Genomic DNA, 23,828 nt, shown 5'->3' with positions numbered 1-23,828 from the left:
ACATTGTCAGGTCACGACATGTGCTCTTTTATACAAATAAAATGTTTTGTTTTATTAACTTAACCATGCAACATTGGCCTCTTGGGTGCTATGACTTTTTGTTTTAACCTTAACTCCCTAGGGGGTATGCAAAATCGTATTGAAATTGGAGGATTCGGGACTGTTAGGGCTATTGAAGAACCATATGATAACACAAAACATTTGAAACAAGATTTTGAAGTGTTTTATCTTTGAGTATCCTGACCGACAAAACGTCCTCATCTTTTCAAAGCCATCTTGCTTTCTGACATTTTACAACTTTCTGATATTATTTCAATTCATAATCTACTAAATAAAAGCAAGTAACTTTGTCAAAATGTGAAACATTGAATACTCAATTCTTACCAAGCAAAACAAGGTTCTCGGTTTTTTTAATCACTCACTGATTTTCACTGTATGTACAAATCAAACTCTGTCCAGATCAATCGGTGAATCAAAAATAGAAGTGATGTAATAGGATCCTAAAATAGCCATTCACATGTCTATCACAAGTCATCCTGTCCCATTTCAACTCATAAGCTATTTAAATGAACAAGGAAGCATTCCTTAGTTATTGTTAATCCCATGTAACCTGTGACTGGACTTGTAATTTACTTGGACTTATAATTGACTTGTGATCCATTGTAAGTACCTCAGCTACAACACTGCTGGCTTTGATTGTTGTCAAACTAGACAAATGCTAGACAGGGAATGGTACTGGAGTAACGCTTAACTCAGACATGAAGAAGAGTAAATCTGGAGTGTGGCTGACCATCACAGACAACTTACAAGAAATACTCCAGTTCATATCTAACGTATTGATTCTTCTCATCATTGGGAACCCGTGGATAGCCGGCTACCAGTGAATCCTGTGCACCGATGTACAATGTATTGTAGATCTTCCAATACACATCACGGACCTTCCTTGCTGGGTGGAACAGACCCTGGAAGAGAAAGACACAGGAAATTGTTACAGTACTTGACTTGCAATAAGACACATAATATGCAAAAGTCATAAAAGGATTTATCGTATCAGTGTGGTACATATAGAGACCAATTAATGACTTTTGTTAACATTCTGTCAGATTTCAACTACTTGTCAGCTAATTCAGGAAAACATCAATTTGAGTATGAAGAAGTTGCATTGCATACTGTTGCATCTTAATGGCACGTTGACCAACTCTCAATTGTTAGTGCTTATCCACAGTCATTAATAATGTGAGTACATGTACTATGTAGTACCTGTAGTGCATACTGTAGCATCTTGTTAGCACCTAGACCAACTCTCAATTGTTAGTACTTAACCACAGGCATTAATCAAGTGAGTACTATGTAGTACCTGTAGTGCATATTGTAACATCTTGTTAGCACCCAGACCAACTCTCATCCCTTCAATTGCATCCATGACTGCTTGGATGACATGAGGCGACGTCTCAAAGATGTTAGGCCAGACAAAGTTAAGGAGATGAACAAGAGCATCCTCACATCCGAATCCAAACACACCCAATGACATGTGCTTGATGGCTGCACAAGCAGTCTGACGATGAACCAGGTCTCTGCAAGAATTCAAAACAATTATGAAAAATATCAAACACATGAAGAACATTACAGACTAACAGTGGCAACAAACACAAAATTTAACCAGAGCAACAACCATCAGGGAATATTTGTACAAGAATTGGTCAACAAAATGATTTCGAATTGCGAACTCCTTAAGACGTTTCTGTTTGATTACATAAAAAATATAGGCAAGCTGAAATTCTGGTCTTAGAGACTGTTTGCCAGAATCATTGGTTCCTTTACAACACATTTTTGTAATAAAACAAATTTGTCCGTTGAGCAAAAGTTATGTATACAGACTTAAATAAAATTGACAGACAAAAATATGAGAGCACATAACAGACAGACAGCCTGACTAACAAACAAACCTACCTATCCATCAATGCATCTTCCAGTAATGGTGTCACAGCATAGATGTAATCTTTTCCCATCTCACCGATATACTCAAACAAGAACGACAGTGATTTGAGTACACCATTCTGCACGTTCAGCTCAGGTACTCGATACTCATTCATCAGGGCAGGTAGAACAGTAAATGGTGAGCAAGTCTCAGCAACAATAGCGATGGCTACTGTGGTACACACACGATTCTGACGCTCTTGTACCTTGAGATTGTTCAGAAGGGTTGCCAGTACATCATGGGGACTGAAATTGAAGAAAAAAAAGACTTTGTGAAGCTTGAAGAATATGAAAACAAATAAGAAGCCATACTTACTGACTGAACTTAAGCTCGGCTATGGCTAATCCAACAGCAATTGTAGTCTAGGGTATAGGCTATGGTTAGTAATACAGTACTTACCCAATAGCCTTGGCAATGTATCCAAACGTGTTGACAGTAGCTCTTCTGATAGCTTTCTTGTGAGCCTTGAGGAGTTCTAGAAGCTCAAAGCAAATTCTCATCCATTCTCTGGCTGAGACGTACTCTGCTCCACGATCAGCTATACGACCCACAAGATCAATGCAGTTCTCCTGTACCTTCTCATGTCTGTAGACAAAAAAGGAAGAAAATAAATAATTCAGAGTGTAACATGTAAATTTTTTTTTTAATTTTTTTTTTTTTTTTTTAAAACCATTTGCCACTGAGACATCCATTTCTCTCAAAGCAAGCTCACTAAGTCAGCTTACAGGTTTGGTAGATCATTTGTCATTTGTGCATTTTTTTTCGTTTGAAGCAACAAAGTGCTCAAAATCTAAAGAAGGGTGCTCAACAAATAATCTGATGAACTTTTAGCTCTGAGAATGCTGTATATACCGAGAAAACAATATTCTAGCATCTCGGTTTTAATTCAAAAGTTGCCAAGTCATGTTTTGAATTGTGCCTGAAATCAGCATCCGGGACACGTTGTCATTCAGCCAATTGCAGCTACACGATGTCACGCACTAAACTGACAAATAATAGCAACCGCGCTCACGTGAGCGTCATGTAAATGCTCGCGCGCACCCATTCACAGATTCTCTGAATTACAAACCAACTACTATCAGAAATGTCCAAAAATGCGACACTTGACACATCTTTGGATATGACCTTTTTTTTTTTTTATTGTTTTCTTTTAAATAACAGCATGCCAAAAAGAATAATTTCACAGGAAGTTGAGTGCCATTACTATCTTTAAACCAAGTAAGCTTTTCAACAATAATTTGATCAGTTATTTTTTGGAAAGCTGCAAATGATCTACTCTACCTTTACTGAGTGCAAACATTTATCAAGTTGGTCTTCAAATGATTTACAGAATCAAATGAAAACAGGGTCTTATTGTCTCTGTTCCTACCTGTTTTTGAGGATAGGAGTCAATCTTGGCAGTAAGTCCTTGATAGGCGGAGTCATCTTATGCATCCCAATGACATTGACAATGGACTTGAGAGCTCCTAAGATGCTTCCAAGTACCTCAGGATATTCCTCACCAAGGTACTCATATAAGACAACACCAAGATGACCCATCAACTTCTCCTACAAGACAGAAACATAACAGGTGTTAGTAACAGGCGCAATTAACACTATAACTTCAATTTAGTAAGCCCACAATGTTTAACATCAGTCTTCTTAGTTATCTGACCTATGACACTGCACAGTAATGATTGACAGATACCCCAAAGACAAAGAGCAATGTAATAGTCATTAGTGTCACTGAATATCACAGACCGACCATCCAATGATTGATTGATTTGTCATTTTACCTCTTGACATGTCCTCATGACGACAGCGATTCTGGAGATGAGATCAGCAGCCTGTTGGCGCACCTTGGCAGCTTTGTTGTTGAGACGCCACAGGATGGTACCACAGATCTGTGGCAAGTAGGGTTTGACTCGCTTCCCCAGAGCATTGACGACGGTACCAAAACCATTCAACATCACAGAGTCCTGTCAAAGTAAAGAAATCAATGTATGTCAGATCTGAATAATAACCAGGGATGATAGTGGGTTTTGGCTCCAGGGCCGGAAAAATATCCAACGATCAAAATACATGTACACCATACATATTCACCTGGCAATACCATATGTGTTATGTACAACATGTATGTCAACAATGAAAGTACATGAACAATACATACATTCGTGTATTATGTCAGCATGGTGATTGTGATGGAGAAGCACATGCTTAAATGATCCAAGACTTAGACACCAGTACAGTTGGCTCATAAGCTCTTATTTGCCATACAATGTGACTACAGTGAGTCTACGCAGTGAAACCTACGCTTGATGGAGCACACCCTGTGTGAGTCTAGCACACCGACAACATGTAGCGCGTAACAAATGTTCTTATTGGCTCATGAGTGGCAATCAAACAATGATAAACACATTTTCTTTTGGCTGAAAAATGACGTGGCTGTTTTTTCTTTTATTTTGTTTTTTTTTCTTTTTCTTCATGTGTTCTTTAAAATCATGTGCAAATCTAAAAATCAAACATTTAAAGTCAGTTCCTTTAACATTCCAAGTCGCACTAAAAATGACATCTTTAAATTGTTCTTCTGGGCCAAGAATTAATTAGTGTTTGCTCCTCTGGCATTAGAGGTAGTGTTCCTAGCTCAGGCTATAAAACTCCAACTAACTCACCTCTGTAGTCTGTTCTTGGAAGGCATACAGGATGCCATCAATAAGTTGCTCTTCTAGCCTAGAATCGATGTCTGCTGCTCCTAAGTTGCCCATAATCTTCTCAATCGTCTCCATGACCATCTTCCGATACTGTTCTGCCTCATCCTTAAGATCATCAACGATGCGACCGATAATTTCAGCAGCTCCAACCTTGTTAGCCAACTCAACGGTGGTGTCCACCAACTAATCAATGTACAAAAAATCCCAATAGAACTCATTGTCAAAGTAAACTTGAATATTTCTCTTTATGCAAACAATAAATTCTTCAGAACCTGTTTACCTTGGTGATCCATTGACATCTTTCCATCAACCCAGCACTTCCCATGTCTTTTAACCTCCACTTAGAGAGGGAATTGTTAAGGTATGTGATCTCCAACTTACCTGTCTGTAATTGCGCCTATCAAGAGCCATTCGATGTTGCCAGAAGTGTTTGAAGAATGATGGCAGGACTTCATCTCGGATGTACTGAGCTTCCACACCATCAGTAGCACAACACTGCTTCACTACCTGTACAGTCACAACATTCAAGAACGCATCCAGTTAACAGAGAGATTGAGCAGAACTTTCAAAACCTCTTTGTTGTAAATAACGCAAGTTATCCTGATTCTTGTTAGCCAACCAAACAAATCAATGGTTTACCTTGAGCACAATCTTCTTCATCTCTTCATCAGGAGACTGGAATTCACGGATAAGAATCAACATGACTTCCCTAGTGTAGTAGTTGGCATACTCAGGATCCATCAAAGGAATCAGGTATCCGATTGCTTTCAAGAAGGCAGCAAGACCCTGAAAAATACATAAATAGATCAAGGAAACTTACTGCACTCAGTCATTGATTATCTGTCTTTCCATGGTATTTTGTCTAAAAACGCAACAACATTGAACACTTGTCAAAGTGAGAAGTCTGCCACTGCAACAAGATCCAACAGGTCAAAGGTCTGAAGCTGAACTTCCTCAGAGTCTGTGGTCACCATGGTTAATGGGACTAGCTCTCATTGTCTCAGAATTGGTGATGATGGCCTAATGCAACAAGATCTCACAGACTTTTACACCTGTTGCACTGTGCTCCATCTACTTGTAGCTGGCTTAAGGTTATTTACCATTATCCAATCACTGCACTCACCTTTCCTCTGTGCTGCCTGATACCCTTCCAGAGAGGTTTCAAGACACTGTCAAATGACTCAATGCCATAAGGAGTAGCTGCTTCAGCAAGAGCGGCTAAGGCTAAGGCTGTGATGGTACGAACCTTCTGCTGCTCATCCACAAGTCCTGTATACACAAATCAACACTTCAAATTAAAAATCAGTCCCCAAATTCAACAAGCCTGTGATGGTCTCAACTTTATTTAAATTCAAAGTTCAGTACAGTAAAGGCCACTTTAATGATCACTGCTATACAGATCATTCTGATATAACGAATGACAGATGATAGTATTGATAAAACTTGTTCTAAAACATAGATTGGAATTACATTTGTATGCATGATGAGAATTCCTTACCATGTTCAATAATCTCGACCAGATTCCTGAGATGTGGTAGAATAGCACATCCCATCAGGATAGCAATCTGCTGCACAATCTTGATGCCAGTATGTCTAGCCTGCCAAGACTTCTTACTCTTACACACAGCCTTCAAGAACGGCAGCAATGATGGGATACCCAGAGCTGATGCCACCACTGCAAATGCACGCGCTGTAGTATTACGCACATACTCATCCAAGTTGTCAATATCAGGACGCATGGTGGAGATCATGGTAGCTAGACCAGCTGCTTTGGCCAGATTAGAGATGATCTCTCTGCCTTCTACACGAGCGTAGTAATCTTCATCAATCAGGAGAGGTTCAATCACAACAAGGATCTACAAGAAATAAACAGGTTCTAGAATTGACCAGCCGAAGTATACTTTACAACCAAGCAGAGATGTACATGTACTTTTTGTTCAATTTATACTTCGCATATTGGACACTATACCTCAAGTTTTAATTGTTGTGGGACCATGTTAATGTATATATTATGATCTTACCTTGTGTACGTATGGTCGCACCAGATCGTCCAGCTTGTACAGAATGCGATCGATGACCTTAACCAATAGATGGCGCTCTTGATCCTCTAGAGTTGGTGACATCAACAACGGAAGGATTTGATTGAAGAGTGGTCCAGCGTTGAATTCTCTAGCCTTGTCAGTGATTTGACGCAAGGCTGCTTTACGCATCGGTGGTGTCCCATTCTTGATCTTCAGCAGCAACTTCATAATGCGACGTTCTTTCTGTTCCTCTGCACTCAATGTACTTTCATCTATGTCATTCTGGAAGGGAAACATTAATTAAGTATTAAATCTACACCTTACTGTATGCAAAGTGAAAAGAGAATAGTTCTTGACAAATACAACAAGGAGACCAACAGTCCACCAAAGTTTAGACAACATCTGTCTTTCACCAAACATTAGAAACACTCAGGGCCCTGATAAATTACCAGTTGTTCACCAAGAAAGTAAATGAGCAAAACTTTGTGGCTGATTCAAAACAAACTTTCAAACTTTCATTACCAAATTCACTTAAAGCTCACGAGAAAAAAAATGGAAGAGCTTCGCACAGTCTGGCAGTACTGATCTTTATTGCTCAGAAATTGTTTTTCAGCCTAATTTCTAAACCTACCAACAGTTTGCCGAAGTACTGGGCATCATCAGGTTTAAGGAACGGCAGATTACCAGGCGGTTGAGCTAAGCCAGGATCTACAGTCTTATCATCTGTCTGCATATGGAATCCGCTGAGTCCACCCATAGGGGTAGGGGTAGATGTCAGTTTACGGGCTGGAGTACGGATCGGAACATAGCCAGCTGGAGGTTGTAGTACCTAGAGTTGAAAGGGCAAACAATGGGCAATGTTATGATAGTTGTTAGCAGTTAGCTATGATGGGTTTATATCACTGACCTCAAAGATTCAAAAGTGAAATGACGAAGTTCTTCTGACCAAGAAAATGTCCTCTCATTGGAGAATAAGGTTTTTAATCAATTCTAAAAATAAACTACACGTATTCCACTGAAGAAATCTGATGAAATGTTTACAAATATTTCAGGAACCGCTGGAATACGAGTATGGAAGCAATGAACACTAACTGTAATATCTCACTGAATCACACTCACATTGTTCATGGAATATAATAAATTGACTAAAATGATAACTCGAATCATCAAGTCTGGAAGTTTTTACAGCGGATTTGTGGGAGATCTTTCAACATAACTTGTGCTGAATTTTTTTCAAAGAATGAATTTTGAAGATGTGTATGGTGAAGAAAGCAACAAGATAAAGATCTGTGGTAGCACTAGGTGACAAATCTCTTTTGTAGGTCTGTGAGGTTCTGAAAGGAACTGGGGCAAAACGCAAAGTTCCGGCAGTATACTCTGTCAATTGTCAGGAGATTGAAGAGATTCCAACAAAGAAAGGGTGTTATATAATGCGACTAGAAGCGTTGGAATCCTTCAGTTTCCTGATAATGGGCAGAGTATAGTCTCCGAAATGTTTAATTCCTCGGGGTTCTTTTCAGAATCTCGCAAACCCAGAAAAGATATTTGTCACATAGTGCTTCCAAAAATCTTGATCTTGTTATCCAAGGTTCTAGGATTACCTTGTATCCTTCAGGGAACATAGAATCCAGCTCATCATCACTCAAGGCTCGATTTCTCTCATCAATTTCCTTCTCCCATCTCCAAGCTTGAAGTTGTTCTGGTGTCATCATTCTCAGTGCTTTAAAGAGGTAACAGAGCATACAAATAATCATCAGAAATCCAAGAACTGTCCATGTGATGTAATTCACAAGTTCATGTTTGACCACTAAATTGATCCAACGGAGATGTTCACTCTTGAAGTATTATTGGTATTTCACCTTGTCTGTTCCCAAACTTTGGAATATTAGCGTCCCTATGAGTTTAAACAGCAGAGTTCAATTAGACGCGGTGCATAAGGTAAATAATGTACCCTTGGGAGCAGTAAGAGGTTCTGGTGATAGGTGTGGCAGTAAATATGGCTTAGGGTTCTGTAACCTACCTGACTGTGATGGTGTCTGCATCACCATGGCCTTCTGACCCACGGGTGTGGCAGTATTACCCACGATGGGCGTGGCACTAGGCGTCTGACTTCCAGCTGGAGTCTCATCCCAACGAGATCGACGCTTACTGCCTGGAGTAGGAGTCTCTGATGGCGCATCACCCCCACGATCAGTGCGAGGAGTCTCCGCCCATCCACTTCCATGCCCGGGAGTTTCTGAACAAATAATGGAAAGCAATGAAAGTGCCATTATTGAAAGAGAAAGAAACTAATAAATACTACATCCAGTTCAGAATTTCGCAGACATGTCTACCTTAATACCAGTCACTGTGAGTTTTCATAAATCATAAGCTTCCAAGATACTTGTTGACATATCAATCGTCCCTTCACAGGAAACCACAACAATTTAGAATGTTAATTGTAGGTTGCAGCCTTATCTTACCTCTCTCGGTTCTAGGTGTCTCGTCCCATCTATTCCTACGAGCGCTTGGTGTTGCACTATGTCCTGGTGTAGCGTGACCCGGTGTAGCATGTCCAGGGGTAGCATGACTTGGTGTCACATGACCAGGTGTCAGGTGGGCAGGTGTATTCTCCCATACCCGTGTGCTTGCGCTGGGTGTAGCTCCTGGTGTCTCACTACCTTTAGCTCTGCCTGGTGTTTCATCCCAGCGACTGATGGATGGAGTTGAGGCTTGTTGCTGTATGGAAAGTCACATGTAAGAACGTTAACAATGACACATCAAAACCACTTTAGAAAAGATCTGCAGTATAGATGCAGAAGAGCTGCACGATTCTGTAAGTACAGTCAACTCTCGTTAATACAAATTCAGCTGGACTTATTCAAAGTGTTTGCTATATCAGAATTTTGTATTAAGAGGAGATTCGGTGCACATAATGCAGTCAGTACCAAGGCCTTAAGTTCACTGTGACTAGAATATTTTTTTATGAACAGAGTTTGTATTAACAAGAGTTGCCTGTATATGCTTACAAACAGAGCATCTTGTGAAATGCTTTGTTTTTGTCTACTTTTCTCACAAATTCTCAAAGTTACGTGAATACAGTTTTCATAGTGATATGTTTGAAACAAAGAAAATGATTTCTCAATATCAACATTCCATAAAACGGAGGTTAAGAATCACTCAAGTTATTAAATACTGGTGTATTACCTCTGCCTGTTCCCAGGTACTTGTCTTCTTTTTGGGCGTGGCGCCAGGTGTTTCTTCACCTACTTGATCCCAACGACGCCGTTTGACTGGTTTGGATGCTGTTTTAGTCGTCTGCACCTCAAGCTCACCCTTCTTAGCTTTGTCCTGCATCTGAAGACGAAGCCCAGCCTAGCAAACAAAAACAGGAGATTATTTCGATACAGTTACTTTAACATTAACCATAACCCCCTTGAGTGATTTACTAGGAATCTTCCTCACTCCTGCAAATTCCAACACCATATTGAAACTCCACACCCAAACTGTTGGACTCTGTTTATTGGTGGTATGCCTAACCTCATATAAAACATGGTCAGTTTACTAGTGCCGTACACACGCTAACAGATTCCAAAAACCCTGGTGTTTAACTGGATGGGGATTGTTAGGGTTAAAGGAAAAGTTCCCCTGGAGAAAATTAGAGTCACAAACATCAATAGAATATATGTACATGCAATGGTTAATAAGCAAGCTCAATCAATTTATGTACCTGTTCTTTTGTCATGGATTGTTCTCTTCGAATGTCAACGTAAGTCCTCTCTCCAGGGTCAGGAGTTTTGCCACCTGTATCGTGAGATGAGAATAGTCACAAAGAAAGAAAGAAATAGAGAAAACATGAGTATAGTGAGACGTCATACATGGAGAGTGTAGGACCATCCTTAATGCTGATGATTTTGTTACAAGCTGAGGATAGGTGATTGTAATCTTTTTAATGCACATACTTTTTATTTGGAGAATGAAAATAAGAGTTCCATTTGTTCAATTAATATCATCAAGGACAATTACAACTAACCTAAATCCTAGCAGAAATCTTATTGATGAAGAATACTAAACAAAAATGTACCATGTGTCCTCCTTTTTTTTTTTTCTTTTTTCTTTTTTGACGTATCCCAAAATTAACTACAAGATTTAAGACAATACTTGAATTTCTTGAATGGCACGTAAGTATTTTTCATGGTAACTAGATAATGTAGGTCAATTTATCAGGATCAAATAAATTAAGGCAATGCAAAGTACAGACAAGTGTTACTGCATAGCCTCAGAGTTTGGATTGCTTGTTTAAACCTTAACTTGACTCCCTCATTTTGCAGTACGAGTGATTTCTAATTATTATTAGTCCACTCAGTCCCGAAATGTAGTATGAACAGACACTGATGTAATTTGAAACTTGTGCTGCTACGATACTACACTACATAAATGTATTGTCTGAATGATTGCTCACAAAAAAAATTCACTTGAAACAAACATCAGCATTTCAGAATGGTAGTTTGTTTTTAGTCTGATATTTTAATTATTTTTTTCCATGGCTCTATAATTCGGAATTCAACGGAGCCAACATGACATCATCCAATACTGAAGTGCCGTGAATCTCTCAAAACCTGTAAAAACTAAACAGAAACATTATGAACAGTGGTCAATTTCTCTACATCACTGCTTTAAAGGTTAAACAGTCTCCATGTAAGTTTAAATTCGTTTAAGCGCTCTCAAAGTTTACATAATTTGTCAAAAGACAACCTTAAGATCAGGTTTTAAATCCTCCATACATGATAACATTTTAGGTTTCAAATTTTACATTAAAAGGTTGAAATTCACAAGTTTAACATTGGTACAGTCAAATATAATAAAAGTCATGCAGAACATTCCAACTTGGTTCACTTTTACTAACTAACAACGCAATGAATTCATTCCATTGTTTTAGAAATTAATTTTCTGACACAAATATTTCAATTTGTATGTACAGATTCAGATTGATGGAGTTAATTATTACGTAGGGAAAATGCCTCCACACATTTCACAAAGTAGCAACTTTGCAAATGCTGACCAATTGTATCTAATCAAACTGGAGGTTGACAAAGTGACCTAAGTTGAAATATTCCACACAAAAAGCAACAAATACAACAGCAATAATAATGAATAAAACAAAGTCAGGAAATGGGGTGGACATATTAAGTAGAGAGTTCTAGATATACTGCCTGTGCTCATACCCATCATACGTACGGTTCAGCCTCCACTGGTAGTTTGCTTGATGATAACCATGGTATTCACGTCAAGCGATGACTTCCTAAAAGTCAATCTTTTCAAGTATTCATATTATTAAGCAGGGCCGGTAGCAGACAACTTACGTACGGAGATTTTTTTTTATTGTTTTGACAACACAAACATCTGACACTTGTCACACAACTCGTATTACTTATAAGGCAATCACTTATTTACAGCAGCATTTCTAGTTGCTACATATCCTATTGGCATATACTTAACCTACTTAAGGTGATTTAGATTCTCAAAATGCTCTTGTTATGTAAAAATCTTACTGATCATCACAATTACACAAATGGTTCTGACTTTCTCCCAATCTCTGACATACACGTGCAAAAACAGCCAATAAATGTAAACGTATCTCCTTTTTCTTTTCAAGATGCCCACAAGCTTTTTTCACATATCCAACTTCAATCAAACCTGGTGCCACTAGTAAATTGAAACAACTCTGATTTATAGCTATATTTAGTAGTGCCCGAACCAGCAGGTGTTATATCAAACAAGTGGTTTCATTTCAACCTTCCATCCTATATCTGTGTTGATGTGGCTACCATGGGTAGTTTCATTATTCAACAAATGACTGTGGTACCAGGTTTGAATAAGCTGGGACAGATACAAAGTGAATGCACTCCTTTGCTAAATGTAAGCAAGCCAACTCCAAACTGACTACTAATACTTCATCAACGCAAGTATCAGAAAGTTGAAGTTGAAAGGAAGAGTGACAAGTAAACAGCAGTGCCTTACCGTCAGCGAAGGGATCATGTCTAGCAGGTGAGATGATCATCATTCGTCTACGAGCACGATATTCATCTTCACGTTCAGCAATCCTAGCTGCATTGTTACCAGCAAATGGGTCATAGTCCTTTCATAACAGAAAAAAATAATGATTGTGATTACAAATAGGTGCATAATCTGCCTGTAAGGAATATGTAAATTTTGCCATTTGTAATATCAATAAAAGTGTTGCAATATCAATAGACAAAATGAAGGCAGTATACATGTACTTTTACAATCATTAGCTAAGTAATTATCACAAACTGATTTGAGTGATTGATTCTTTACAAAAAAAAGAACAAGTTTGTGTGGTAAATAAGACAAGTCGAACAAGAATTAATGACTGAGTCTACCTTAGCTGCCTCCTGTGCTTCACTGAACAAGGATGCTGGAGCCGTGATGCTGCTCTTATTCATCAAGGAATGATTGCTGTAATCATCTTCATCCTAAAAGAGAAATCAAGACGAAACTGATGAATACATCCACAGAAACATGTGAAACATTATGAAACAACTACCGCTCATTAAATGAATTCAATATCAGATTACAATGCATACACAATATCATCATGGCCTACAATGTATCTTTAGGCCTCTGCTTCGGTATTAGGTACAATCATGAAAATAAAAATTAAAGAATTCATGAAAACCTCCACGTCTCCCTAAATGTGGCTCGACTTGTACTTCTCCACTGATGAAAGTTATTTGGTTTTGAGATGTTCCGATTCTGTTGTTACTACTACAGCTTTACAGGAGGTTTTGTAATTGATGATTAACATCTAAAATCTAACATGAATGGAAAGGACACTGAATAATGTTAAGGCAAGATGTCTCAATTAAATCATACACTGATTACTATAAATGTTATGAGTACCTCATCTGCTTCATTAGCTGCAATGGAATAGTCATAGCCCTCAAACCGGCTTCGGACACTTTTATCATAGATTTCTCGGTCAAAGTGCCCCGTCTCAGCAAATCCTGCAGCTTCATCCTTCCCGTTGGTTGCAGGTGCTTCATCGTTTTGACGAAGAGTTGCAGTGCGGTTTTGTATCTCTTGAATCTGCCGCTCAATATCTGTGGGTACACACGTAAATTATGTTATCATTCCAAAATAACTTCTGAGACCTTTGCAGTCTTTTTTTAATTTCAATGTCCATTTGTTTCTTCTGGATGAAAATGCATCAGGGAGATCCCAATCATTACTTTTGTGTTGTGTTTTTCTCTCCCCACAAACTTTCCCATGAAAAGTAAAACCCCGCCGGCGCCCTCTATCCGAAACATTCTGGTTGGCAAAAAAAAAAAAACCGGTTGTCAGACATGACAGGGTACAAATACGTTTTTCCTGTCGTTTTCAGTCAATGTACGATATACACGTTGTTTGTCTATACAGCACCGCGCTCGCGAACAGCTGTGACCAATCACCAATGCACAAAATGTGGTTTCTTACGTCTGAAAAAGGCAAACAGTTTACGGATGAAATCACAACTAGCACCCAAACAGCTACACAACGTTTGGTGGGAATTTAATACATCTTAATTCTTATAATTCAGCCCTATTTTAAAGAGTATAGCGCCCTCTGTTGATATGGATTGCCGCCGGCAAACCTTTAGTAATCGTTAGTTTGCCGTCATTACCTCCGGCAAAATATCCACTATTTATTTTTTTTTATTTTTTACTAAAAAATAGGGGGCCTAAAAAAAAGAGTCTGAATCCTACTGACTAGCATGACATGTATGACTAGCATGACTAGTGATAGCCCCATAAATGTGGCCTATTTACTGGACTGCCTCCGTAAACATAGGCCACACATCCACATGTACAAAATCGTGTCGACTTTGCCAAATTTTGATTTTCACATTTAGGCTTACTTTGTAGGTTTTTTTTGCTTTAGAAGCATTCTCACCCTCTATATAGGCTAATCAGAAAGTGCTGCCTTTTTTCAGATGTCCACTTTTCGTGAAATTTCCAGATACAATTTCAACATGAAATTTCACAAAAATTAGACATCTGAAAAAGCATGGTCTGGAGGAATAAATTCCTCCATGGAAAAAGGCAGCACTTTCCAAAGTTTCTGATTAGCCTATATAGAGGGTGGGAATGCTTCTAAAGCAAAAAAAAACCTACAAAGTAAGCCTAAATGTGAAAATCAAAATTTGGCAAAGTCGACACGTTTTTGTACATGTGGATGTGTGGCCTATGTTTACGGAGGCAGTCCAGTAAATAGGCCACATTTATGTGGCTAGACTAGTCAGTGCTAGTGAGAATGGATAGACAATGATACTTGATAGACTCTTCTTAATTATTTTTTGGGCCCCGACCCGCAACTACACAATCGCCAAATAAAATCCATAATAGTACATGTAATATTCAGGAAGTGATTATGATCAATAATAACAGATGCATAACATTTGAGATTACGAGTAAAAACATGAATAAAATCAGTGGAATGGACACTCGCCTTCTCTCGAATGAATGGCCGCCATCTTGCAACCTGCCTTATGGCGCTGGCATACGGCGATAGCTAGCTAGCTCGATAGCGCATGCAATAATGCATAGCACGTACACGTACGTACAACAAATACATGTAGGCCTACGCGCTTTATGTACGTACGTAAAACGTTAAAAAAAATCTCGCTGTTCGTTGGTACTTATGGAACGGTATCCCTGTGGCGTTATTAATATTATACCTTTTCATCAAAAAAATTACACAGCTCAAAACAAATTTGTGAAATACTTTCAATATTTATTCACTCGTTTGTCAAGATTAAATAATTATTTCATCGTCAGATCATAGGCCTCTTTGATTGAATTTTTGAAGTAAAATAACGTTGAGTTATTCTTCAGGCTACCGTCTAACTATTGTGTATGGAGTGCCGTTTCTATCATTTTTGCCGTCATCGTTTTTAATACAAACGTGAAGTTAAGATACACTGGTACCCGCGCGTTCGACATGAGATATTGCGCTAAAAAATGGACGACACCAGTGGGGAAAAAGTGACAGTGGGAAAGTTTACCTGCAAATCATGTGACTCACAGCACACACAACGTGATGATCGTTGATTATGTCGGTTATGAATGATATGCAAAATTCCGCTAGATTTGCAAAACGTAGGTGCTGTAACTTGGCTAGAATAATGGAATTTAAGTTCGTTTTCCTGGTAATAGCGCTCTTGCAAGTTTTATTGCATTGTGCAGGGGCAGCTACATGTGTGAAACAAGACAGTTGTACGTGCAAGTTCGACGATGGGTCTGGCGTGATATCCTTGTCTACTCTAAACACAAGTACAAACCCTGATGTCCCAAGGTACGGCACGACAATCCAGCGTGGGGGTGTGGCATGGAGTGTGGCATGGGGGTGTGGTATGGCGTGGGGTGTGGAAAGTTGTACTTGTAATTGTATGAGCAGACATGGCACTTTGGCGGAGGAGATGGGTGAGGGAGCTTGTCATGTTCTAGTCCGAGTAACTTGGACTCTACGGATCGCTTTTTAACATTTGGACATGGTCTGGCGATAGTAGATGCCAAATTATGGGTAAAAAATAGGGGACAATGACCATGCACATGAATACAGTCATTGCATGCGCACACTGTCAACGCTGTGTTAAGCCATATGGCGTGCGCGATGGCGGTGGACGCAGTCATTGCCCCATAATTTTACCCATCATTCTTTGCGCAGCAGTGCCCTCTTGTGATCATTTGTTATTGCAAGAAACAGTTAAGTGGTGGTGTTGCGGAATAAAAAATTTTGAGATTGTGTAACCAAGATCCTGACGATTTGGTTTGAAACATTCATGAATGACATGCGAATATTGAGCAGCCCAGCCCAGGGGTTGGTACTTGACGTACCGTAGTGAATACGTCACGCGCTCAAAATGTGTGTAAAAGACATTTGCGCATGATTCAGCCCATGAACCAACACGTGCGCGTGCACTCCATTTGTTTGCACTGCACTTTCTGGTTCTAAATGACGTCACACTTCGGTACTCCATAGCTCCATGCTTGACCCATCTCATCTGATGCCAGGGTATGGTGCTGGTGGAGTGTGTGACAAGCATGCAACTTTTCCTCGGATCAGCTGATTTCCTTTTTTTTTTGCTTCCCATGTGTACCATTAAATATAGAAAAAATACTTACAGTATTTTTGTACAAAGTCTTTGGAAAGATTTGAATTTCCTCTTTTTTGTGACTTCCCAGGTGCTTGCCTGTGTTAAGATAAAAAGTTAATAGCCACATGTTTTATTAATCCATCCTGCCACAAAATTCACAATGAAATATTAGCTTTGTACAAGTACCCCCCCCCCCCTTTTGTCTCTAGTTTGTAGTGGACATGCCTTAAATTTTCACATGACAATTATGCAACCGGCATATCTGAATAGAGCATTTATTTAATGCACATATCAATATGCCTTCCCATATATTCCCTATGTATGATTCAAACAACTTCTGGATGTAATAACAGTTTTGAGTTTGTAACTTTTCTACAGCTTCAGCGTAACATTAGGTAACTACAAGTATGGGTACAATCCCTGTAGTAACTTCTCATGGTTGCCAACTTGCAATGGTGTTGCGGTAAGTTACAGCCCTGCACAATAAATTGTCTGTTACTTGTTACCTTCATGTAGCTGTGTAGCCTTTAAACCTCAGCTTATGTAACTTCAACTTTGGGGATTTCAAGTACTTACTGGCGATAAATGGAACCCTTTGTGACTTAATTTGCATATGAACAAAATATATTTTGTCTATATATTGCAACAGTTGTTTGTAGGCATCAGAAAATGCATCATATCACTAGGATTTCTTGTATTTTTATGCCCCGCGGCGAAGCCGAAGGGGCATACTGTTTCCGCCTTGTCCTTCCGTGGGTGGGTGGGTGGGTGGGTGGGTGTGTGGGTGGGTGGGTGGGTGTGTGGGTGTGTGTGTCCGGACAAATCTTGTCAGCGCGATAACTTGAGAAATACTTGACATATGAACTTCAAATTTGGTTTGTGGATTGTTCTTGGTAATCCTAAGAAGCCTTTCGCATTTGGAGCCAAAAGGCCAAAGGTCAAGTTCACAGTGGCTAAAACAATAGAAATCTTGTCAGCGCGATAACTGGAGAAATACTTTACATGTGAACTTCAAATTTGGTTTGTGGATTGTTTTTGGCAATCCTAAGAAGCCTTTTGCATTTGGGGCCAAAAGGCCAAAGGTCAAGTTCACAGTGGCTAAAACAATAGAAATCTTGTCAGCGCGATAACTTGAGAAATACTTTACGTGTGAACTTCAAATTTGGTTTGTGGATTGTTTTTGGCAATCCTAAGAAGCCTTTTGCATTTGGGGCCAAAAGGCCAAAGGTCAAGTTCACAGTGGCTAAAACAATAGAAATCTTGTCAGCGCGATAACTTGAGAAATACTTTACATGTGAACTTCAAATTTGGTTTGTGGATTGTTCTTGGCAATCCTAAGAAGCCTATTGCATTTGGGGTCAAAAGGTCAAGTGTCAAGTTCACAGTGGCTAAAACAATAGAAATCTTGTCAGCGCGATAACTTGAGAAATACTTAACATATAAACTTCAAATTTGGTTTGTGGATTGTTCTTGGTAATCCTAAGAAGCCTATTGAATTTGGGGCCAAAAGGTCAAGGGTCAAGTTCACAGTGGCTAAAACAATAGAAATCTTGTATTTATTCTGAGATTATAGGGATTAGGGATTAATTCATATAAAACCTACAGAAGACACTAATGCTGTCAATGAATGTTCCATGTGACCAAGGTACATGTAAGTTGATGTTAAAAGAGTGGTGTTATGTCATGGGAACAGTCACGGTTGCGGGGCATTTGTGTTTGTAAACACACCTGACTTGTTTTCTTTAAATTTCAAATTTATTGATTTGTTTTTTTCTTTAACAGGTTTGCCAAAAAAGTACAAACGGACAAGAAACTTTTGACGTCGGTGATCAGAAAACAGCATTATTTAATGATGCAGGAACACAAATAACATACCAGGCAGTAGTTGGTGTTGTTACAAAGTAAGTATAAGGGGTATTACGACCTGAATTCCCTGATAATGTCATTTTTTGAATTGTTTACTTATCCTATTTCATAGGAAAATTAGTTGAAATGAAACTAACCTAATGTCTTACTGTTTCGAGAAAAGATGAAAAACCCTGGTTGTTTACAGCGAAATCGGCGGACATTTTGTGGCAGAAGCATACATATTTCAAGCCATCACTATTCAGTGTTCATGTACTGTACATGTTGTGTGTGTGTCACATAAAACACACAGCACCAACACACCCATGTTGATTCTTGCACGTCCGCAGAATGCGAACCACTGTGTGGCAGGATTCACAACTTAACACTCGAAATTTTGATTTTGGGGAGTAAAAGTTGTGATCCCGAAATTCATTACAGCATGGTTCTCACAAGAATAACACAAAAACGCCCACTTTTTAAAGGCTGGTTTTGTGGACATTCAGGGCCTATATCCTACTTTTAAATGTTCTTGGTATGATTGGTATGATTCAAATGATTGGTATGATTTCATTTAAAATGCGTTTTGTAGCCCAATTGGGTGCATTCCAGGCTGTAATGTCCCTTTAATGTTTATGTCAGAAGAGCTGCGTTTTGCAGTTGAAATTCTGCATGTTAGTTTATTGTGCCTGAGCAGTTTTTTCTTTTTATGTGTCAAACCTCACCCACTGGCGAAAACATTAACACATTCCAACTTGTGAATTGCAGAACCACTATAGTCACACTACAGTGTGATACATCAGCATCGACTGCAGTTTTAACAGCTACCAAAGAAGATCCTCAAAATACCTATGTAAGTTCACTGAAATGACTTACAATGTATTGCTGCTCCAGTACAGCTGATTCTTACATAATATTAACATAAAATAATAAACACTTTTTGAAATCATTCACATTTATGACTTTTAATTTCATTTTTTTTTTAAGAAATAGTTATGTTTTAAACAAATAACTAAAAGAAAGAAGAATATACATGTACTTTTGGATCAGGCAGGTTTAGACTGTAATGACCCCCCGCATTAGGTTAGGGAAGCCAAAGGGAGGGCAAATATTTCCAACCTGTACAGAGAGACCACCTGTCTATAAAGACCACTTTTATTGTTTCCCTTGAGCGGTCTTTTTGTACAGGTTTGACTGTACCAAGCAAACCTTGCTGTCGGTGTGATCTCAGTTTCACATGGATTGATAATAAGTATTTGTATGTACAGTATAGTAAAAACAGTGAGAGTATATTATACAAGACATCTTTACGTACTTGGGGCAGAAATTAAGAATAATGAGTTAACTTGACATTAACACGATTTACATATATCTCAGTTGTGAAGTTTTCAAGGTCAAACTTAACTTCTGTTGCTCATTTATAATCTAGGGTAGAGAGCCAAGTGAACTTTATTGATTTCAGCCATTTTCAATTTTATTTCAATTTTGCTGAATAATCGTATCATATTTTATAATGTCTGCCATCTTTGCTGGTGCATGATCCTTTTTCTGTTTCCCAACACCCCTACTGACGTGTACATAATTACTGTGCATTGAAACTGTAATGTTCAATTTCATGTTTGAAATCAACAGCACTTAAATCTGAGATCCAACTGTGCCTGTAAGAATGGTTGTCTTGGAGGTGGCCTAAGCCCTGGATCAGTGCTTTGTATCATGTAAGTACATGAAGCACTGCAGGTGCTCAATCACTTGCACTGCAAAATCACTAGAACATGCATACAGTGACAAATACACTTATAGTTGTTGACATAACTGACTTCCTATAGATGTATATCTGATCACCAGAGTTTAAGAATCATCTGTTAAGGTGCATTGCAGACATTCTTTATAACTTGTTGCTTTCTTCAGATTCAGCGTGGTGGTCATACTGTATCTTGTGGCTGGGGTTCTTTTCTTGAAGTTTGTGCGAGGAGCCGAGGGCAAAGAGCTTATTCCAAATTATGAATTTTGGAAAGATCTACCTCATCTTATCAAGGCAAGTTTTTTTAATTTATAAAGCAAAAACTAATTTGTATACAGGTACCAAAGATTTTCATCAATCTAAAGAAATACTTTGTATCATGTAAAAAGTGAACACTGCGTGACTTTATCTAATTATTAGGTTTGTTAACACTGATTTATGTTTTGCCTTCAGGATGGTGTGTTATTTTTGGCTGGTGGATGCAAAAGTGATTCCAACTATGAACAGATTTGAGCAGTAAGTCACTTGTGGAACTTCTCTCAATGTCTAACAACATGGAGAGTACAGCAATATCAGTATCAAGACAATAGCGAAGCAGACACCTACATACGTGTAGATTTCCGTTAGTAATACTTATTGCATTCAATTAGCTTGGCTTAATTCTGCTGCCATAATTCACCATCTACCCAACTGCAGCCAAAGACTATCACATAATTTCACATTCAGAGTGTGAGACAACATGCTCATTAAGAAAAACATGTTAGCATGTTACAATTCAAATTAGGTTTTGCCCCTCACTGACATATAAACACTGTCTACTCAGTGTGTTACCTCCCGAATGAAAGTTGGAAAAAATCACTCGGACCCACGACCTCATGCTTTCTAGTGCAGATGTCTTACCACTCAACCACCGAGCTAACGGGATCGGTTGGCTGGTTCGAATCAGATGTACATAGCAGCGGGTACCGCATAAGATGGAATTTGTTTTTACAATATTATAAAGTCAAATGGACATGTACTCAAATGGGGAAAAAGTAATACAGGGTGAACATATGAACACATTAAACCTTTCTGGCCAATTTCTGAAGCAATATCTTGAGAAAAACAATTTTGGGAACATATATCCTTTTCTGAATCATTGAGTGTAAGGGCATATTTATAGCTTCAATTCTAAAATACATTGCCTTTGTAGCAAGAAATATACGGAAGGTCTGAAGAGATGTTCCATATGTTAATGTGCACATAAAGTTTGTGCCATTACATTTAAGTTTGAGATGCACTCATTATTTAAAGTAAATTAGGCTCATTGTGATAAAGTAGGAGAGTGTGCCTTAGTAATAGAAATGTTGTGAATTAAACAACAGTGTGTACAAATGTACATACATCACAGGGTCAGAAAGCCTTGTTCTTTTCTAATTGGAGATCAAAGAGTTTGGAGATTAACTTCATATAGAACCAATTAGTACAAGTTGCAAGCTTAGATAAGCTTTCAAGAAATGGTCGCGCTTTCAAGTATTTGTACTTTTCCTACTTTTTCCTTCTTTTGTTTACCTTGCTCCTGCTTTTCCTATTTTTTCTTTTAATTCCTATTTTTCCCTACTTTATCTGAAATATGAAATCTCAGTGTTACACACTGTCAAATCACACAGGGAAGACCTTGGGCATAGGAGTACTGTAACTGTACTTCCAAGAGCTTAGCTGAGGATTGAGCACAAGTTTTGTGAGTACAGAACATGCCAAATGATGCTGTGGACATGAGCGAGTTTCAACGAAAACTACATTTGTGCGCCTAAAGCCTGCAGAAAGTCCTACTTTTATCCTGATTTTGTCATATTTTTTATTTAGAAAATTTGTATCCCACTGTTTTCGTACTTTTCACCAGGGTATGCTTGAAAGCCTGCAATAGGCTGACTATATGTGCTCATGAGTGTGCTATACTTATTTGTCTTTTTTCATTCCACTCCTTTGCTTAAATTCTGAAGATCATTTTTTTCTTGTGGTATTTCCTTTTCAAGTTTTAGTTTTCTTTTTATGAAATATGTTCCATTCAGATATTTCCTTTAATGTGTGTGTTTGTCTTGCCTAAGAGTTCATTAAAATTATAAACAAGGTTGAGTTGTTTCTAATATAAGTTGTTTTGTTTGTTTCTAACTTCAAAAGTGTAATGTCTTGTATATCTTAATGACGATTAACAGAAACCTAAGGGTAACTGATATAGGTTATAGTGACTAACGGCTATGCTGCTTTTCCAAGGGTCCTATTTGTTCTTCTTTAGATATGTATTTTTCACAAAGATTCAATGTATTTTCCTGGTGTTTAAAACTTATACTTTTGTATTAGCTTATAATGTGAACAAGGTAATATATGTGATACTTTTTTGGTAGCTTGCTTTTAGCATTTGTTGTGTGTCTTGTTTAAATATGTCATCAAAGTTTGTACGGCCAGTTATTACGATTGTGTATGAAAAAAAATCAATTGCACAATGGGTCTGCCGGACATATATGGAGGTCGCTGAATTCTTGAAACCACAAGTCTAATCTAAATAAAAAATTATGTTTTATTTGAGTTGTTAAAATGACGATTGTCCACTGATATTTGTATAACAGGCTTTCCATAATACGTTTTGGTGTACATTGTACACATTGTACATATTCGGACCTTGTCAGTGGATAAATAACATTGTTTACAACTTTTTGATAGTCTTGTCTAAATCATGTACTAAAACTATAAAAGGTTGTATTGACTAAATTATAATATTATTAAAGAAATACCATCAGTAGATTGCGTGAAGTATATTATTATCATTTTACATTTAGTCGGCTTAAATGTTAATTGAGCCAAATTGTTGGAAAGCACATTCACGTATTGTTCATTATTTTTTTACCAATACCGAATAATGTACATGTAATTTCCTCTCAAATTCATCTTTTTTTCCACGTTAAATTAGAAAGGTTTCTGTGAGCAAAATTTAGTATACATGTAAACGCTTTTATTCTGAACATGCCGCTGTGCACGATTTCCTGCGAGATGTTTCCGTTATACATGCGTATGTTAATCGAACAAGTATTGGAAATAAATCCTACAAGGCAACCTATCTGGAGCCCATGATGTCATTACTTTGTCCTTATTGTATCGGTGGATTTCTGTAAATCAGGAAAAGAGTTTTATAGCGTTTTCGAAACGACCGGCTTTGGCTTCGTCTTCGGCTTAAAAAGATTTTAGTCCCCAACTTCTGGAACTCCAGCTACAGTTAGGTACATTTTGGTACCTGTTATGCTTCAGGAACATTCAATCGGTTGATATGAAGACAAAAATTTGAATATTTTCGTTTAGTTTGCCTCTCAGTGATTCAGAAGTCGGAGGCAAAGCCGAAGCCGAAGCAAAGGTATCGAAAACCCCATACATGTCACCATGCGTT

The 23,828-nt window shown here is 38.2% G+C and overlaps 2 protein-coding genes across 5 annotated transcripts; one reads left to right on the top strand and one right to left on the bottom strand.

Moving 5' to 3' along the window:
- Positions 1-377: 377 nt before the first annotated feature.
- Positions 378-15,336, bottom strand: LOC119728918 (splicing factor 3B subunit 1-like). 2 transcript variants are annotated; one of them, XM_038201357.1, is made up of 23 exons: positions 15,177-15,336; positions 13,593-13,792; positions 13,073-13,165; positions 12,690-12,807; positions 10,399-10,472; positions 9,876-10,043; positions 9,152-9,407; positions 8,710-8,925; positions 8,291-8,409; positions 7,321-7,518; positions 6,690-6,971; positions 6,167-6,524; positions 5,792-5,937; positions 5,308-5,454; positions 5,050-5,175; positions 4,630-4,851; positions 3,754-3,936; positions 3,348-3,526; positions 2,378-2,563; positions 1,951-2,223; positions 1,390-1,574; positions 1,261-1,292; positions 378-962 (listed from the first exon to the last, which is right to left on the bottom strand). In XM_038201357.1, exons 1-23 carry the CDS (start codon positions 15,199-15,201, stop codon positions 804-806), a joined length of 3,945 nt encoding a protein of 1,314 aa, XP_038057285.1. In that variant the 5' UTR covers positions 15,202-15,336; the 3' UTR covers positions 378-803. The 2 variants fall into 2 exon arrangements, with proteins under 2 accessions (XP_038057285.1, XP_038057284.1); XM_038201356.1 differs by lacking the exon at positions 1,261-1,292 and having other exon boundaries at positions 1,358-1,574.
- Positions 15,337-15,698: 362 nt separating this feature from the next.
- On the top strand, positions 15,699-23,504 carry LOC119728920. Of its 3 annotated transcripts, none has more exons than XM_038201360.1 (8): positions 15,699-16,022; positions 17,203-17,287; positions 18,607-18,725; positions 19,438-19,522; positions 20,302-20,384; positions 20,578-20,704; positions 20,864-20,926; positions 22,060-23,504. In XM_038201360.1, exons 1-7 carry the CDS (start codon positions 15,781-15,783, stop codon positions 20,921-20,923), a joined length of 801 nt encoding a protein of 266 aa, XP_038057288.1. In that variant the 5' UTR covers positions 15,699-15,780; the 3' UTR covers positions 20,924-20,926; positions 22,060-23,504. The 3 variants fall into 3 exon arrangements, with proteins under 3 accessions (XP_038057288.1, XP_038057287.1, XP_038057286.1); XM_038201359.1 differs by having other exon boundaries at positions 22,035-23,504; XM_038201358.1 differs by having other exon boundaries at positions 20,864-23,504.
- Positions 23,505-23,828: the final 324 nt, after the last annotated feature.

The sequence above is a fragment of the Patiria miniata genome, unplaced genomic scaffold (assembly GCF_015706575.1).
Source record: "Patiria miniata isolate m_02_andy unplaced genomic scaffold, ASM1570657v1 HiC_scaffold_20, whole genome shotgun sequence".
NCBI classification, from domain to species: Eukaryota; Metazoa; Echinodermata; class Asteroidea; order Valvatida; family Asterinidae; genus Patiria; species Patiria miniata.
Note: the sequence above shows the minus strand (reverse complement) of the source record. Positions and strands in the feature narration are given on the sequence as shown.